The following is a 19,382-nucleotide window of genomic DNA, read 5'->3' as shown; positions in this document are numbered from 1 at the left end:
TTGAAAAGTACCAACTGCATTTTGGAATGCAAATGGTGACAATGTTTAACAGTTCATAATTTGGCCTCAGAGTAAAGCTACAGGTAACTGCCAAAATAACGGAAACTCTTGAGTTAATGAGGGATACAAAGTATATTGAAAGCAGGTGCTTTCACACAGGTGTGGTTCCTGAGTTAATTAAGCAAATATCATCCCGTCATGTATAAAAATGCTGGGCAGGCCTTTATTTTGGTTACCATGGCTATGCCCCGAATGGATGACAATGCCCCCATCCACAGGGCACGAGTGGTCACCAACTGGTTTGATGAGCATGAAATTTATGTAAACCATATTCCATGGCCATCTCAGTCACCAAATCTCAACCCAATTGAACACTTGAAGATTCTGGAGCAGCGCCAGAGACATTGTTTTCCACCACCAACAACTTGAAGAATGGCGTCGCCTCCCTCCAACATGGGTTCCAGACGCTTGTAGAATCTATGCCAAGGTGCATTGAATCGGTTCTGGCTCGTGGTGGCCCAACACCCTATTAATCTATAAGAGAGTCATACAAAGGAACATTTTGCTATTTGATTTGGCCTTACTGCTATTAGCCCATACAAACACAATGAATAACAGATTCACTACATGGAACAACTTTCCCCAAATAAAACTCTAAAAGGAAGTTTGTTCTGAAGTGTCTATCCTATATCTGAGATATAAAAAAACATCAGGAAACATTTTTTGGGACGTACTAAGCCCCTTATTTGTCACTGAACAGTCTCCATATATACTGCACATCCATATTTTTTCTACTGGTACCGGGGGACCTTCAGATGAGTCTTGTGAGCGACATGTGTTCGTGAGAGTCTCACCTTTACACAGAGGGGTCATATTAGTGTCTGTAGCCCAAACTATTCGAACGCTACAGACAGAAGTCCCAAGACTCTTGTGTGAGAAGACAGATTTTTGGGATGTCTCATGGTCTGACAAACACCGCTCTAGCTCTGTCACCTTTCACCACAGATGCAGAAGTGTTACATAGGTGGATGCGGTGGATTGAGACACATCCACATGAACAACAAAAAATCTCTGGCTTAAACTGACACATTTTTATGGAGATTTTTTTATTATGCTAATTAGATTTCAGCGGGGGCACGGATATCGACCTTAGGGGGGTTTTAAAATGGTGTTTCCTTTATTTTGGCAGTTACCTGTAGCATATAAAGTTGATCACCACTTTTCACAACTGGAGTCAGTCTAAAAAAAAATGACCTCAGGGATAGCAAAAACGTGCATGTTGGATTTTCAAATATAATACTTATGGCAATATCAAAATAAGACCAAAAAGAACAATGTGATCTTGCACAACCTAGGAATGTATTTTTTCAGTTAAACTGCAAGATCAGTCATAAGACAAATCAGAAACATGCCCCTGCATAATTTCAAACATATTTTCAAATACAATACAGTCTTTACCCCACCTCCCCACAAACAATTAAAGTAATTTCTCTTTCACATTTCCAAATGTTCAAAACCGTTCAAATAAAAATCCTTTGATACTGGGTTGGTGTACCCAGTGTAGTAACAGTCTAGCGCCTTCTGTCATTCAAGCACATTCACGTAAAATTATTTTACACACGCCTAGAGCTCATCGTGGCCGACTTCATCCTTGAGGTCCTGGCTGGCCTCCGTCTCTGGTTCCTTCATGTTCGCGAAGGCCACTTCCCTGGTCAGCTGCTCCAGAGGAGGAAGGCCCACCGCCAGGTTACGCATTGCAATGGCTGTCATCAGGAACCTACAACACAGAGAGCATGATACACTCAAACACATGTGCCTTATATTTAGTCTATGACATTTACTCCTACAAAGTGAATGTCCACATTAAACCAAGCCACTGCAGGATACATGTGGAAACTGGAGGAATCACATGGTTGTCATGAGTTTTGGTAGTTGCACTGAAAACACAACACTCACGCTCGACGCAACATGTAGTACTTTTTCACAGTAAACCGGTTCAGCCTTTCGCACACATTGGCTTCTCTGCGCTTCTTTACTTCTTTCATCCTCCGCTGTCGCCGTAGGAATAGCTGAACGACAGGATCCATCGCTTCTGACCCCTCATTTTCTCCAGTGACGAGCGACTGGAGCTCTGGAGGGAGGGGTTCCGTTTCTGTGGGGCGAAACGCTGTGTTAGCTCATCACTTCCATCATGTGTGTTAGTTTCTGTTGTATGTGTTAATTCCTGCCGTGTGTATATTTAAGACCTGACCTGTTCCGTTGCGGACCCGCTCCTGCAGTTCAAACAGCTTAGTGAAGTTCCTCTGTAGCGCTGCCTCTGTGGTGTTGACGTAGATGTACATGTAGCAGGACGGCCCCTCAGACACTGTGTACACCTTATGGTAGGCCCCAGCAGGAAGCTGCTCTCACACACACACACACATACACACACACACTGAGTACTCCTAGCCACACCGTGGCAACTGGAATGTGAACCTTATGTTTAACAGTAAGTTTCAGCCCATGATAATGACTACAGTACACAGCTGTCATCCAGGTGAAGGGTGTCATTACAGGCTGGCTGAAGCAGGTGGGCTGAAGAGGGATCATACCTGCTTCTGCTCTCCAGGTTGGAGCGTGTAGTTCTTCTTCTCATCCACTATCTCAACATTCAGCTGGCCCTGCAGCACCTGAACACTGGTGTTGCCCAGGTCCTCACTGACATAGTTCTCTAGAAGGAGACCTAAAGGAAATATTAACCAACACATACACGAGCTAGATTGAAATTGACTTTGAATGATGAATCAGTGATCACCATATTAATTATTCTCAATTGAAGACAATGAGGGAGAGACCCCAAACCTGGGAAGTCTGCGATGAAGACGATCTCTGTCTGGTTGTCCAACGAGCCCTCGATCTCCTGGAACTTGGTCCTCCAGGGAGAGAGGTCCACCAGCAGAGGCATGAGCCAGGGATTTGGACGGAATGGTGACCAGTCTGCCTTCACAATGTTCACACGGGGGTCAAAGATACTAATGGATGGAAAGAGAGAATTCAAGACCAAACTGTACAGCGAATAACATTTCTATCTATGTGGAGGATGTAAAAGATCACAAAAAGGCTATGTAGTACCGTTGTTGGAAGCGTTCATTGATGGACACCCAGATGTCAAAGTAGATCTCTGGATCAGAGATGTTGTAGTGAGGCAGGTGGCGGCTCAGGCAGGTGGCGTACTGCTTCAGCATGTCCCCATGGTCCTTCCACCGTCGACTCTGAGTGAACACCTACAAGTGCGCCACAGAACAATTTCAGAACATTTCTACTTTGCTTCACTTTTATGGAACCAGTCATAAAACCTTTAAAAGTTTTGCAGTATGAGGTACTCCGATCCTCCTTCTCCCAGATAATGTCACAGATAAGTTAATAATTCAATTATAAGATGTAAATATGCAATACATTTTTTCTATTAAAGGTTTGATACATTTTAAGTAAATTAATGAACATTACGAGCCACGTCCGGTTTTCTGAACAACCTCTATTCCCGACGTGTTCATATCGCTAATGTCCTACTGTATGTAGGCTTATGAAGTTCTGTATGCTGTAGTTAATTTAAAGTGAAACCCAACCTGCTTTTATTGTTAAGTTGGGATGTTGAATGGTTAAATTAAATTGACTTGAGCTTATTATCCCTAATGTCACATTCCCCATGTCTCCCCAAGTTCCTCCCTTTTTCCATGTGCTTTCTAACTCTTCCTATGAGTCTGATTCTAGATTTGTAATATGGTTCAATGGCTCACCCCAGGGTTGAGGTATCCGACATCTCCTGTTTTTCCATCTTTGTAGGTGATCTTGACATGCTGGTGGGATCGGGAGTGAACCATCATATCCCAGGAGTACCCATACAGGCCATTGGTCCAGTTGTTATAGCCCTAGGTCAAAAAGAAAAAAGCTAGATATATAGTTGTAAATTATTTTTATTTTTTTTAAAGAATCAAATGTTACAGTATTATATCACTTTTTTTTGCCAATCAGTCACAAAACTGCATTCCAGATCAGGACAGCAGGATGTATGGACCAGTATTCACTAATGCAAAGCCTCTTTCCACACCCCTCTGCAACCCCCACCGTTCTGCTGACTCAAGCTAGTTTACACTACTGTTTACTGCAGACTGATAGCAGTGTTGACACTGATTGAGCAATTATTCTGGTAACCCGTAGTGTTGGGAAATAACGTTAGCTGACAGCCAGTGACTCACAACTGACATTTAAATCAAGGCATTCAAATCAAATGCTGCTGATTTCTTGATTCAATACATGGAAAGGACTAGAAGAAGTTGGTCACTGTAAACTCATCTTCCATTTCTACAGGAGTAGTACCTGTGTGATGAAGTGAGAGTAAGGCAGGAATAACTGTTCAGCCAGGTACAGAATGGTGAACAGGGTTGCCAGCTTGTGTTTAAACCGTGTTTTGGAGGTCTTTGCGGCAGGGGACAAGTCCTGTAGTCCCGTAGATGTGTGCTGGGTCACTGGGTAAACACAGGAGGTGCTGGGCTGTGGGGGAGGAGACGTGAGCGGCAGCACAGGCCTGAGGATTTCGGGGAAGCGGGCAAAGAAGTGCCTGGGCCAGTCGGGGTAGCAGAAGAGAGGACTCGTGGCCAGCATAGTGTAGGCAAACATACCTGGAGATAAAATATAGGACAATAGTAGCATTTGTGATCAATAGGGGGTTATAGATTAACTTAAATAGTGGATCATTAAAGAAAAGATTGCTTTGAAAATCCTCTCTGGCCCACAGGAGTCTGCATCTATTATGTTGCCCTCAGTACAAGTGAAAATGTATCTTATTTCCTTATCAATGGAATCCTCTAATGATAATGGGAAAGGAAAGGGGGATACCTAGTGTGGTGGTTGATTTCTTTACGATCAAATGAGGAGAGACAAACTTATCACACAAGTCAGAGTTATACTTAAACAAAATCTTTAAATCACTTATTAATAAGGGAGCAGGTCAATACAACGCACACATTTATTCACTGCTTTAGCACACTCTGCCAACCCGGATGTCCTAGCCGTGTCTGAATCCTCATCACTGTCAAACGCTCCCTAAAACACTTCAGCGAGCAGGCCTTTCTAATCGACCTGGCCCGGGTATCCTGGAAGGATATTGACCTCATCCCGTCAGTAGAAGATGCCTGGTTATTCTTTAAAAGTGCTTTCCTCACAATCTTAAATAAGCATGCCCCATTCAAAAAAATGTAGAACCAGGAACAGATATAGCCGTGGTTCACTTCAGACCTGACTGCCCTTGACTTGCATAAAAACATCCTGTGGCGTACGGCATTAGCATCGAATAGCCCCCGTGATATGCAACTTTTCAGGGAAGTTAGGAACCAATACACACAGGCAGTTAGGAAAGCAAAGGCTAGGTTTTTCAAACAGAAATTTGCATCCTGCATCACAAACGCCAAAAAGTTCTGGGACACTGTAAAGTCCATGGAGAATAAGAGCACCTCCTTCCAGCTGCCCACTGCACTGAGGATAGGAAACACTGTCACCACTGATAAATCCACAATAATTGAGAATTTCAATAAGCATTTTTCTACGGCTGGCCATGCTTTCCACCTGGCCACCCCTACCCTGGTCAACAGCCCTGCACCCCCCACAGAAACTTGCCCAAACCTCCCCTATTTCTCCTTCACCCAAATCCAGATAGCTGATGTTCTGAAAGACCTGCAAAATCTGGACCCCTCCAAATCAGCAGTGCTAGACAATCTGGACCCTCTCTTTCTAAAATTACCAGTCAAAATTGTTGCAACCCCTATTACTAGCCTGTTCAACCTCTCTTTCGTATCATCTGAGATCCCCAAAGATTGGAAAGCTTCCGCGGTCATCCCCCTCTTCAAAGGTGAAGACACTCTAGACCCAAACTGCTACAGACCTATATCTATCCTACCCTGCCTTACTAAGGTCTTCGAAAGCCAAGTTAACAAACAGATCACCGACCATTTCGAATCCCACCGTACCTTCTCGCTATGCAATCTGGTTTCCGAGCTGGTCATGGGTGTACCTCTGCCACGATCAAGGTCCTAAACGATATCATAACCGCTATCCATAAGAGACAACACTGTGCAGCTGTATTCATCGACCTGGCCAAGGCTTTCGACTCTGTCAATCACCACATTCTTATCGGCAGACTCAACAGCCTTGGTTTCTCAAATGACTGCCTCGCCTGGTTCACCAACTACTTCTCAGACAGAGTTCAGTGTGTCAAATCGGAGGGCCTGTTCTCCGGACCTCTGGTAGTCTCTATGGGGGTGCCACAGGGTTCAATTCTCAGGCCGACTCTTCTCTGTATACATCAATGATGTCGCTCTTGCTGCTGGTGATTCTCTGATCCACCTCTATGCAGATGACACCATTCTGTATACTTCTGGCCCTTCTTTGGACACGGTGTTAACTAACCTCCAGACCAGCTTCAATGCCATACAACACTCCTTGCGTGGCCTCCAACTGCTCTTAAATGCAAGTAAAACGAAATGCATGCTCTTCAACCGATCGCTGTCCGCACCTGCCCGGCCATGCAGCATCACTACTCTGGACGGTTCTGACTTAGAATATGTGGACAACTACAAATACCTAGGTGTCTGGTTAGACTGTAAACTCTCATTTACAACTTACATTTACAAAATAGCCTCCAACACTCTACTCAGCAAATTGGATGCAGTCTATCACAGTGCCAGCTGTTTTGTCACCAAAGCCCCATATACTACCCACTACTGTGACCTGTATGATCTCGTTGGCTGGCCCTCGCTTCATATTCGTCGCCAATCCCACTGGCTCCAGGTCATCGATAAGTCTCTGCTAGGTAAAGCCCCGCCTTATCTCAGCTCACTGGTCACCATAGCAGCACCCACCCGTAGCACGCGCTCCAGCAGGTATATTTCACTGGTCACCCCCAAAGCCAATTCCTCCTTTGGCTTTGGGGGTGACCAAAAACTTTCCTTCCAGTTCTCTGCTGCCAATGACTGGAACGAATTTGCAAAAATCACTGAAGCTGGAGACTAATTTCTCCCTCACTAACTTTAAGCACCAGCTGTCAGAGCATCTCACAGATCACTGCACCTGTACATAGCCCATCCAACTACCTCATCCTTTTACTGTTATTTATTTTTGCTCCTTTGCACCCCAGTCACTACTTGCACATTCATCTTCTGCACATCTATCACTCTAGTGTTTAATTGCTAAATTGTAATTATTTCGCCACTATGGCCTATTTATTGCCTTACCTCCCTTATCTTACCTCACCTCATTTGCACACACTGTATATAGACTTTTTTCCCCCTATTGTGTTATTGACTGCATGTTTGTTTATTCCATGTGTAACTCTGTGTTTTTGTTTGTGTTGCACTGCTTTGCTTTATCTTGGCCAGGTCGCAGTTGTAAATGAGAACTTGTTCTCAACTTGCCTACCTGGTTAAATAAAGGTCAAATAAAATAAAAATAAAAAAACAAAGTGAATCGAATGAGTGCTCTACGATAATGATGGCTGGTCGACGATTCACGGTCAGATGATTCGTTGAGAGCCCCGAGGCAAAAGTACAAAAGGTATTTTATAGCCAATATACACCCCTTTCAACCAACATGACGAACAACAGATATATAGAATGGGTCACAAGGTTAAGATTTGTATGAAAGATACCTATAATACATAGCAGACAGTATCTGCTGTGTCAACAGTTTTCATTGTATAGACCAGTGTCTGGCCCTCTGACTCCAAACTGGAACCATCTCTCCCTGGTACGGTATAGAACAGAAACATTAACTCATGCTCTGGAATGCTCTTTGGGTTTTATCACCCAAAATACATCGTAAAACTCCTGTCAGTGTTATCTTCCAGAGGCCCATCCTCAGTAGAACACACACACAATAATTAACAAAATACTATATTCATTTGCATAAAACGACCATTTGATGCAATAAAAGTATTATAACATAATCTTGCTCTCACACTAGTCAGTTGTACAACTGAATGCATTCAACTGAAATGTGTCTTCTACATTTAACCCAACCCCTCTGAATCAGAGAGGTGCGGGGGGCTGCCTTAATCAACATCCACGTCTTCGGGGCCCGGGAAACAGTGGGTTTACTGCTTTGCTCAGGGGCAGATGACGGATTTTTACCTTGTCAGCTTGGGGATTCGATCCAGTAACCTTTCGGTTACTGGCCCAATGTTCGAACCACTAGGCTACCTGCACCACAATTACAAGCAACTATCCAAAATGGGACATCATCCCAGAGTACAACAGACTATACAGTGGGGGGAAAAAGTATTTGATCCCTTGCTGATTTTGTACGTTTGCCCACTGACAAAGAAAGGATCAGTCTATAATTTTAATGGTAGGTTTATTTGAACAGTGAGAGACAGAATAACAACCAAAAAATCCAGAAACACGCATGTCAGAAATTTTATAAAATGATTTGCATTTTAAATGAGGGAAATAAGTATTTGACCCCTTCTCAATCAGAAAGATTTCTGGCTCCCAGGTGTCTTTTATACAGGTAACGAGCTGAGATTAGGAGCACACTCTTAAAGGGAGTGCTCCTAACCGCAGCTTGTTACCTGTAAAAAAGACACCTGTCCACAGAAGCAATCAATCAATCAGATTCCAAACTCTCCACCATGGCCAAGATCAAAGAGCTCTCCAAGGATGTCAGGGACAAGATTGTAGACCTACACAAGGCTGTAATGGGCTACAAGACCATCGCTTGGTGAGAAGGTGACAACATTTGGTGCGATTATTCGCAAATGGAAGAAACACAAAAGAACTGTCAATATCCCTCGGCCTGGGGCTCCATGCAAGATCTCACCTCGTGGAGTTGCAATGATCATGAGAACGGGGAGGAATCAGCCCAGAACTACACGGGAGGATCTTGTCAATGATCAAGGCAGCTGGGACCATAGTCACCAAGAAAACAATTGGTAACACACTGCGCCGTGAAAAACTGAAATTCTGCAGCGCCCGCAAGGTCCCCCTGCTCAAGAATACATATACATGCCAGTCTGAAGTTTGCCAATGAACATCTGAATGACTCAGAGGACAACTGGTGAAAGTGTTGTGGTCAGATGAGACCAAAATGGAGCTCTTTGACATTAACTCAACTCTCCGTGTTTGGAGGAGGAGGAATGCTGCCTATGACCCCAAGAACACCATCTCCACCATCAAACATGGAGGTGGAAACATTATGCTTTGGGGGTGTTTTTCTGCTAAGGGGACAGGACAACTTCACCGCATCAAAGGGACGATCGACGGGGCCATGTACCGTCAAATCTTGGGTGAGAACCTCCTTCCCTCAGCCAGGTCATTGAAAATGGGTCACGGATGGGTATTCCAGCATGACAATGACCCAAAACACACGGCCAAGGCAACAAAGGAGTGGCTCAAGAAGAAGCACATTAAGGTCCTGGAGTGGCCTAGCCAGTCTCCAGACCTTAATCCTATAGAAAATCTGTGGCGGGAGCTGAAGGTTCGAGTTGCCAAACGTCAGCCTCGAAACCTTAATGACTTGGAGAAGATCTGCAAAGAGGAGTGGGACAAAATCCCTCCTGAGATGTGTGCAAACCTGGTGGCCAACTACAAGAAACGTCTGACCTCTGTGATTGCCAACAAGGGTTTTGTACTAAGTACTAAGTCATGTTTTTCAGAGGGGTCAAATACTTATTTCCCTCATTAAAATGCAAATCATTTCAAACCATTTTTGACATGCGTTTTCTGGATTTTTTTGTTGTTATTCTGTCTCTCACTGTTCAAATAAACCTACTATTAAAATTATAGACTGATAATTTCTTTGTAAGTGGGCAAACATACAAAATCAGCAGGGAATCAAATACTTTTTCCCCCCACTGTATGTACATAGTGTTGAATTATGTAGCTTCTGTTATTCAGTAAATTTTGATATTCTCATTATGATGACTGAAAAGACTCACCGATGCTGAAGAGTTGAGAGTTCATGCAGTGGAAGTAGCTGACAAAGAAAATGCCAAAAGGGCGTGTGGCATCAAAAAACAGCAGATAGCCGGCAGACAGGTCCAGACAAAGACCACCTCCATGGACCACCAGCAGACTCACCATTTCATTAGGCAGAATCATCCTGTGGGACAGACGCAAAGGGTAAGAAATCCATACAATCCCACATGGGGCAGTTTTATATAAGCTGTTCCAAAATATGAGGGCGCATGGCCCTCATTACATTTGTATTGAAGTCTGACAAATACCATCAGTATGGTCCAGTGTTGCTCAGTTATTAAAGCATGGTTAGGGCCAGGCGTTTTAGTTCATTTTTGTGAGGGTTTTCTTTGACCAGTATTTACCCAGTATTATCCACTAGGTTTGCTGCAGGCAGAACATCCTAGGAAATTATCTCCAATCATTCATTCAATGTCTGGTTGTGCATCCTAAATCTGGGGAAGAGTGGCATACGAATCTTAATTGCACAAAGCCTACTATATGGCAGGGACTACTATTTGTAGATCAGTGATTCTACACCTCACTTTGCTCAAACTGATCCTCTGTTACGTTCCCCAGTTTCTGTGTTGTGGGTTTGTGTATATGTATGTTTGTGTGTATTTCAGGAAATGGCTTCCTGGATTCCCCCAATCAGCTGATTGGTCGGCCCCATTGCAGATTGGCGCTCTGACCCGCACTCTCGTCAGGAGATACAGCTGTCTGCAATTACCGACTTCTTCTGCAGCTTAAAAAGCCAGTATTCCTTTTAGGAGAAAGAGAGCTTCTTGGATGTCCTGTGTTGGTTGTTGTTCAGAGACAATTTTGTTGAAAGTATTTTGTAGCCGCTACTTCTGAGGTATGTGTGTGCCAATAGGACTCAATGTTTTTGATTATTGAAATTGTTCACTTTAAGTTTGTATTATTCTGTTTCATTTGTTCCTAGGGGGGAAGGGGAAGGCACCTTGGGAGTGCTTAGGCAAGAGGCCTGCGGGCATACATAACCCGTAGTATGTACTGTCTATGCACACTAGGTAAGACCTGGGCGGACCACCTCCTGTATTTTGGCTAGTGCGGCAGGTGGCATTAAGAATAGATACGTAGTGGGTAGGAGAGGGGGCTCTAACTTTTACTTTCTTTGCTTTGGGTTCCATCCAGACCCTTTCCCCACATTACCATGTTAAGGAAATAAATTCCTTGTAAATGGTAATATTCTCTGTCATCCTTACCCGCACCTACAATCACACACCTCTTTCACTCCACAGGGAGTTGAGTTGTAGCGGGGTGTTGCGTTTCCTCCACCAAGAGGCGTGCGTAACACTCTCCAACAGACTCAATCCCTGATCGGAGGTTATAAAAGTGGGGCAATTAGTACAGCTAAAAGGGGACTATGAATCCAACCAGAAAATATATAAAATTCCATATCAGAATATCGCTTAAAAAAAAATAATTAAAAGCGTGCCAATACCCCACTGGGGCACTCTTTGCAGACAACAATATATTCTGCAAAACCTGCAATTTAGCATTTGATTATAAGAATGCTTCTACCATCAAAGGTTGTGGAGGATATAGTGACAGTCTCATCCTTACGTAGTAACAAGCCAACATCAATCAACACAGTTCACAAAGTATTCGTCAGTTCGTAACATATGGGTTTGATAGGGGAAAATGTTGACTATTTTCAGAACATAAATGTCTAGCCTATTTTCATTAGTTATAGAAATAACCCAACAACTTCTCCAACTCTTAAGAATGCAGTGTTTGGAGATGCGCTACAAAGTGCATGTGAAAGCGCAGTTACTCAGAATAATATTGACACTTGAATAGTTCACTTCCTGTAAATATACTATGTTAGCTAGAATAACGAACGTCTTCACCCAGTTCTCCTTGAAAATATGAAGAACATATCAGTCTTGTGTCGGTGGATTCGTCCGTTATTATGGAGATGCTTTGTTTGTTTTTTACCATTCTGCGCCTCCGTTCTTTACGTGTGTGTTAATGAATGCACACATTTTGGGATGGTCTACTTGAGTGTTGGCACTTGGAAAAGCCATATCCTCAGCATTTGTTTGTATGTATTTCTATAGCAAATAATAAAGGCTAATTAAAAAGTCAACATTTTCTCAAATTAATAATTATGTTAGATGGTCAATGAATGCACACGTGACAATTTACAGGTGGTGTGACAAGTTGCCATATTGGCCTCTTAAGGTCAAACGATGGTAATGCAGGGTAGGAAAAAAAAACACCTGGCCCTAAGCATGACACTTGCAACACCAGGGTTGTGGGTTCGATTCCCACGAGACACCAGTATAAAAAAATATGCACTCACTGCTGTAAGTCGCTCTAGATAAAATTTGCTGCTAAATTACTAAAATGTCAACTAACCTGAAAGGGTCAAAAAGCCAATGGTGTGCCAAGTATGACATGGAATATCCCTCTACCCAGTCTGCATCCAGTTTCTTGATTCCAGCAATGAAGTATACTATGAAAATCTACCAAGTAAAAAGATTAAGATATTCATATTATAGTAGTGTCCTCAAAGTTATTCATACACATGTTAAAAGGCAGATATCCTTGATATAGTAGTAAAGTTTCTATGAACTCAATAGAAAGAATTTGGCACAGACCTGAAACCTCAGAAGAGTGTAGTTCCAAAGTGGCACTTGGGCATTCTTTTTTGGGGGATTACGTAATCCATCTATTGACCTGAAAATAATAATATACCGCGTGTACATAAATGCATGCATACACTCAGGCAAAAACACACACACAGAAAAATACAAATAACTTCAATCAACCAAATATATAAGTTTAACAAATGTATAGTAACGGTTTCATAAGAGTTCTGCAACTCACCAATATCTGTTGGCGTCCATGAATGTGAGCTGGAAGCCAATGAGTCCGTAGAGGTAAGAGTGGTTGTTCCATGCTGTTTTGTCCAAGAAGAAGATGTACCAGTAGGTGGATATGAACATGAGACAGGAGAGGCGGTAGAAACAGCCCATCATGATTCCCACAGCACCTATAAAGAGAGAAACATTTTTATTTAACTAGGCAAGTCAGTTAAGAACAAATTATTATTTACAACAACGGCCTACCCCGGCCAAACCCTAACGACGCCGGGCCAGTTGTGCGCCGCCCTATGGGACTCCCAATCACGGCCGATTGTGATACAGCCTGGAATCGAACCAGAGTCTGTAGTGACACCTCTAGCACTGAGGTGCAGTGCCTTAGACCACTGTGCCACTCGGTCTAAGGCACTTTTCAGCACACATTAAAAAGATCAAAGCATATCAACACTATCACATAAACCCACACAAAGGGGACAACATACAGCAGCTGTTCCAATCACTGACTCAGAACTTGACCTACCAAAGAGCATCACCACATAGACCAGGTACATATAATCGAGAGGCAGCGGCTGCAGGAAGCTGAAGAGAGGGAAGCGGCACACGGGAGCCCCATCCAGGTACTTGTAGTCCAGGTGGCTAAGGCCTCGCTCCTGTGTAATGTCTATAGCCATTATCATGCCTGGGGGACAGAGACAGGGGAAGACACACAGAAGATGAGAACAACAAGAGAGATTGCACAAGACTACACTCCCCTGACCACCAGCAGATGATTTGACTTGCATATGAAACTCAACTTCTCAATGCGATTCATTCAATTCTCAGGCACAAATGAAAATGCCAGACCCTGCAGCTATTTTCACCAAGGGTAACTAATCTTAGTGGAGATGACAGAGCTTACCAAACAGGAAGCGGAAAATGCCCAGAGAAGCAGGGTCAGTGGGGCGGTTTAGGAGACACACCAAGCGATGCCAGGAGGACAGGTCCTCCTTCTCAAACCCAAACAGCCGTTTCATCATGCTCTCAGTCTCCACTGCCCTCTCTGCTGCTGGTACTGTCTCCTTGTCCATGGTGCCTTCCCCCTCATCACTGCTCGCAGACAAGTCTCCCTGTCCTGAGGACTGCTCAATTAAAGGAGCACCTAAGAGAGAATGGGAAAATATGCATACCAATTCACACTTCAGAGAATCACCTTAACCCAGTGCTTCTCAATTATTTTCTGTTACGCCCCCCCTAGGAAGAAGTAAACATTTCGCGCCCCCCCAACTCTCCGCCGCGACTGTAAATAGTATCATTTGTCTATAAAATTGTTATAAGTACACCTCTGCATAACATTGTATCCTTATTAACATTAAAGAAAAAGAAAAAAGAAAGAAATATAGATCAACTTACAACAAAGAATAACTTTATTAACATTGTTTTTTTTAGTTTGTAACAGAAAAGACTTCAAGTGCATCAATTTGCCTGAAATGTAAAAAAAAATTAAACCCTTATTTAAACTGTAAACATTTTTTGACCATTTGATACTGAAAAATAAAATAAAATATAATCAATAAATAATAATAAATTCAAATTGATCAGCAACATAAACTCAGGAGCACAATATATGAAACATTTTGACCTATAAAACAAAAATGAATAAAACAATTTGTGCTGATTTTTTTTAATCAAAATGAGGAAGTCAGGATTAATGGCTACAATGAGCACGTTTTGCAGAGCACAGCTTTTCGAAGCGGGGTTTGAAGCATGATACTGCAACTCTCAGCTCCTGCTCAATGTTTAGCTGGGACCTGTACTTGGTCTTCAGTGCAGCAACAGCAGAGAAGCCAGTCTCACAAAGATAAGATGTTGCAAAAGGAAGAAGAATGCCCATGGCCCTCTGCCCTAAGAGTGGATACTGCCTCTCTACACTCAGCCAGAATTCACTCAGTGTCTGTGATGTGAACCTCAGTCTGAATGTGGAGTCAGACGTCATATCAATGAACTGGTCCTCCTCTGCAGAGCTGAAACCAGTTGGAGCTGGTGCATTGAAAGGATCTCTCACCCAGTCATATTGGGAACTGTTTTCAGGGAAGTACTTTTTAAAGAATCCCATCAGTGATGAAATATGCTCCTTAATAATATATGGAATCACTGAGGTGGCATCATAGTCAGTAGTGTCAAGAAATTCATGCAGGTTCTCGAATGAATCAGTATTTCCTTCATCAAGTCGCCTGCCCCACATTGCAAGCTTTCGAGTGAAAGAGCTGATTTTGTCTGTGACCTGAGGGAGGTGTTTATCTTTCCCTTGAAGCTGTAGATTTAGTTCATTTAGCTTTCCAAATATGTCACTCAGGTAGGCCAGTTTTGCCAGGAAGTTCTCATCACTAAATTTTTCTGTGATGTCATACTTGTGCTCCTGCTCCAAAAACATTCTTATCTGCTCTCTGAGCTCAAAAACTCGGGACAAGACTTTTCCTCGTGACAGCCACCTTGCTTCACTGTGAAACAGCACAGCTTGATGTTCAGCTCCCATCTCCTCACAGATAGCAGAGAAGACTTGTTTTTAGTGGTCTGGTCTTTATAAAATTGACTACACCTACAATGTCAGTCATAACCTTACTTAATTCAGAGGAAAGGTGCCTTGATGCCAGTGCTTCTCTGTGTATAACACAGTGTGTCCACTCAGCATTAGGTGAGGCCTTCTTGATGAGTGCCCAAAGTCCTTTTCTCATCCCTGCCATGGTCTGTGCACCATCACTGCAAACACCAATGCAGTTCTCCCACTTTAGCCCATTCTCAGTCAGGAAGCAGTCCAGCATTTTGAATAGCTCTTCAGCTGTGGCTCTGTCTCTGACATATTTACAAAAAAGTAGATCCTCACACAGGGACTTTGTCATGTCAAAACGTACATAAGCGATAAACAAACAGTCTTTGTTGCTGTCAGTTGCTTCATCGAACTGTAAGGCAAAACGTTTGTCTTTGAGTTTATCTACCAGCTGTTCTTTAATATCGTTAGCAATGTCATTTATACGTCTGGCGACAGTGTCATTGGACAGAGGGATAGTTTTTATTTTTGCAGCACTTGCGTCATCCAGCTTGACAGAGACCATGTCTAATGCTGCAGGCAGTATCAGCTCTGCTATGGAGTGGGGTTTTTTGCACTGAGCAATTTGGTACGCCACCTTATATGATGCTAACAGTGCTCGCTGGTTTACTGAAGTAGCATTCACAAAGCGGGACGATTGATGACAATATTCGGCACGTTTTCGATGAAAAAACTCAAGCGGCTTATCAGCGTGATTGGGGTGTAATGTCTTTAAGTGACGCCTTAATTTATTTGGCTTCATGCTGTGCGCTGCCAACATTTTTAGACACAGTAAACATACCGGTCTTTCCTCGTCTCCCACCGTAGTCACAGTGAAGCCAAGCGCTACATTCGCTTCGTCATATTTCCTCGTCTTAGCTTTCGGGAGACTTACGTTTGTCTCATTATCTCCGTCTCTCTCCGCCTTTCTTTTCATCCCTGTTAAATATTTTTCCATGGTGTCTCTTAAGGGTTTGTTATCTGCACTTCATATCTCCTGCTCTGTGCTGTGTGATCTTGTTCGGTTAAAAAAAAAAAACTACTACGGGCAAAAAAAAGCGTGTTCCCCGGGGTCACGCGCCCCCCCTGGCATCGCTCCGAGCCCCCCCAGGGGGGCGCGCCCCACTATTTGAGAAGGACTGCCTTAACCCAACGGTTCACAAGAATGCCATGGGTATGTGTGCAGTATTTATGCCACAGTGTACTATAATTCGTAAGGAACTAGTTGTTCCTGATTATATGATGTGTATATTGCAATTTAATCACGGTGATGCAATGCATCTCACGATAATCAATGTACCTATTAGTCTCACGTTTTTATAAACCTAGTCAGCAGATCCAACCTGCTTACTTACAGCTGCACTAGGGTCGGAAAGCATATGCCTGTGTATATTAAGACACTGTGGAGCTGGCGCGAGATATGGTTTGGAAAACGTACCTCAATCCACAAACTAAAATGCGTTATACTGCAAATTGTCCCATTATCCTAACTGCTAAACTGAGAAGATTGAACGACTGGGCATTTTAGTCCTCATGCTAGGCAGCAGAAGCCACAGCAGCCATTTTGAATGGCAGTGTCAGCCAATCAAATGATGTCCTGGATTATTTGTATTTTATTTTATCATGGGAGGGGCTTCACCTGGTGTTCTATTATTTTTTGCATTCACAGGAATATCCCTGTATTGATGTGTAATATTGTTATGATTGTTGCAATAAAAAAAATTGACAGAAATATACACACACAGTTGGTAGAGCATGGTGTTTGCAACGCCAGGGTTGTGGGTTCGATTCCCACGGGGGGCCAGTATTCAACACAATTTGCCATTCTGGCTGCTGTAGTTCCCTGTGGCTCAGTTGGTAGAGCATGGTGTTTGCAACGCCAGGGTTGTGGGTTCGATTCCCACGGGGGCCGGTACACACACAAAAAAAAACTGCATTAAATGAAATGTATGCATTCACTACTGTAAATGACTAAAATGTAAATGGCTGCTGTTGCCACTGTTAGTTAGCATGAGGAGGAAAACGGCAGTTTACTTAAAAACGAATAGTTGTTCAATTTTATTGGTGTAACAGTTGGGATAAATGGGACAATTCGGAGTACAACGCATTTCTCATCCCTGGATTGAGGTACGTTTTTCCTTTTCCAAGCAGGCTCCGTGGTGTGTTTTTTATTTCACCTTTATTTAACCAGGTAAGGTAGTTGAGAACAAAGTTCTCATTTACAACTGTGAACTGGACAAGATAAAGCAAAGCAGTGCGACACAAACAACAACACAGAGTTACACATGGAATAAACAAGCTTACAGTCAATAACACAAAATAAAAAAAATTAAGTCTATACACAGTGTGTGCAAATGGCGTGAGGAGGTAAGCAAGAATGCTGTCCGACCCTAGCGCAGCTTGAAAGCAAGCGGTTCGGATATGCTGACTACTATAAACCCTGTAACAATTTACTGAAAGCAGAGCTGATCAATGGTTACAAAACAACAATGCTGTCCCTTGTTACATACCTGCATTAGCATTGTCGCACGCCCCTGCCTCCATGCTTCCAACTCTGTTATGCAACAAAAAAATATATATATATATACTATGTGGACAGGGATGTCACCCCAATAATACAATTCCCCTCCTTGTCCCTACCCCCAATGAGTTATTCAACACACGTAAACAGTTGGGTACGTGTCACAGTCCGTGTACTAGCCTAAGGAAGGTTGTCTGGAAAATCGACAGGGAACCTGAAACAGTGCTCAGCGTCTATTGGTTGTTTTTTCCACGAGACAAACTACTCCTAGTGGGAATCCGGAAATGGTATGCCCCCAGCGGTTGGCATGAGAATAACCTAATGTAGAAGGCATGAAGCTGCTGTACAAAACTGAAAGTATTGTAATGACCCTGGGTTTATAAGCGCGGAAATCGACTCTGCCGCTTGAGCATGCTTTTGCGGCACAGTCGATAGCGCGTTCATTACAGCTCCCTGCCTGTTCATTACAGTATATATAAAAAATATAGATTTACAGTACCAGTCAAAAGTTTGCTAAACCTACTATTATTCTAAAATATAGATTTACAGTACCAGTCAAAAGTTTGCTAAACCTACTCATTCAAGTGTTTTTCTTATTTTTTTGTGACTATTTTCTACATTGTAGAATAATAGTTTTGATGTCTTCACTATTAAATAACACACTATTAAATCATGTAGTAATCAAAAAAGTGTTTTATATTTGAGATTCTTCAAAGTAGCCACCCTTTGCCTTGATGACAGCTTTGCACACGCCTGGCAATGCTGAAGTGCAACATATTTCGATTTGTATTTTATTTTATTTAACCTTTATTTAACTAGGCAAGTCAGTTAAGTAAAAGTCTTTAAAAATGTCCAGCGATGCGGTGGATTGAGATACAACCAATGCAAAAAAACAGATCTCTATTTTAAATTGATATTTTATGTTATTTCAATTTCCGCGGGGGCGCGGACATCGACCTTAGGTTGGTTTAAGGTTAAGGTTTAGGGTAGGGACGTCCCAAGGATCTTTAGTTAGGAAAAACATATTTAGCTCCTGAAATAAGGAGGAGGTTATTTTAACCTGAGCCGTGGTGCACCGGTTTCCACTATATAGCACAGCCACAATGTCAAAATGGGCTATATCATAAAAATGAAAACAAAATGTGCTTTTGGTCTTAATTTAAGATAAATTAGCAATGTGGCTAGGTTTAAAATAAGATTTGAACAACATAAATTGTAGAACTTGGCGGGGTTAATAAGACTTTGTGGCTGTGTTAACTAGTGACGACTCCATGCCCCGGTTTTTGTATGCAACGATGGACAGTGAACCGGCAAAAACGGTGAGGGAGGAGCGCCCTTCTCAAATCGAACAGTCATCTGCACCGCTCGGTCATATTGTCAACAAGGCAGCATAGTGCATCGTTCAGAAACATCTCTTTAACATAAAATATGTTTGAATTTTTCAAACTAGTTTTCATTGGAAA

The 19,382-nt window shown here is 42.7% G+C and overlaps 1 protein-coding gene across 1 annotated transcript; it reads right to left on the bottom strand.

The window, feature by feature from the left end:
• Nucleotides 1–1,158: 1,158 nt before the first annotated feature.
• LOC115204185 (vitamin K-dependent gamma-carboxylase) lies at nt 1,159–18,131 on the bottom strand. Its single transcript, XM_029769558.1, has 15 exons — nt 17,909–18,131; nt 13,734–13,973; nt 13,356–13,514; nt 12,840–13,005; nt 12,611–12,689; nt 12,369–12,475; nt 9,965–10,128; nt 4,357–4,658; nt 3,777–3,908; nt 3,112–3,263; nt 2,842–3,011; nt 2,592–2,722; nt 2,252–2,399; nt 1,957–2,152; nt 1,159–1,777 (listed from the first exon to the last, which is right to left on the bottom strand). Exons 1-15 carry the CDS (start codon nt 17,940–17,942, stop codon nt 1,624–1,626), a joined length of 2,334 nt encoding a protein of 777 aa, XP_029625418.1. The 5' UTR covers nt 17,943–18,131; the 3' UTR covers nt 1,159–1,623.
• Nucleotides 18,132–19,382: the final 1,251 nt, after the last annotated feature.

Source organism: Salmo trutta, chromosome 12, assembly GCF_901001165.1.
Source record: "Salmo trutta chromosome 12, fSalTru1.1, whole genome shotgun sequence".
NCBI lineage: Eukaryota > Metazoa > Chordata > Actinopteri > Salmoniformes > Salmonidae > Salmo > Salmo trutta.
The sequence above is the reverse complement of the archived record's forward strand: the minus strand, read 5'-3'. Positions and strand labels throughout refer to the sequence as shown.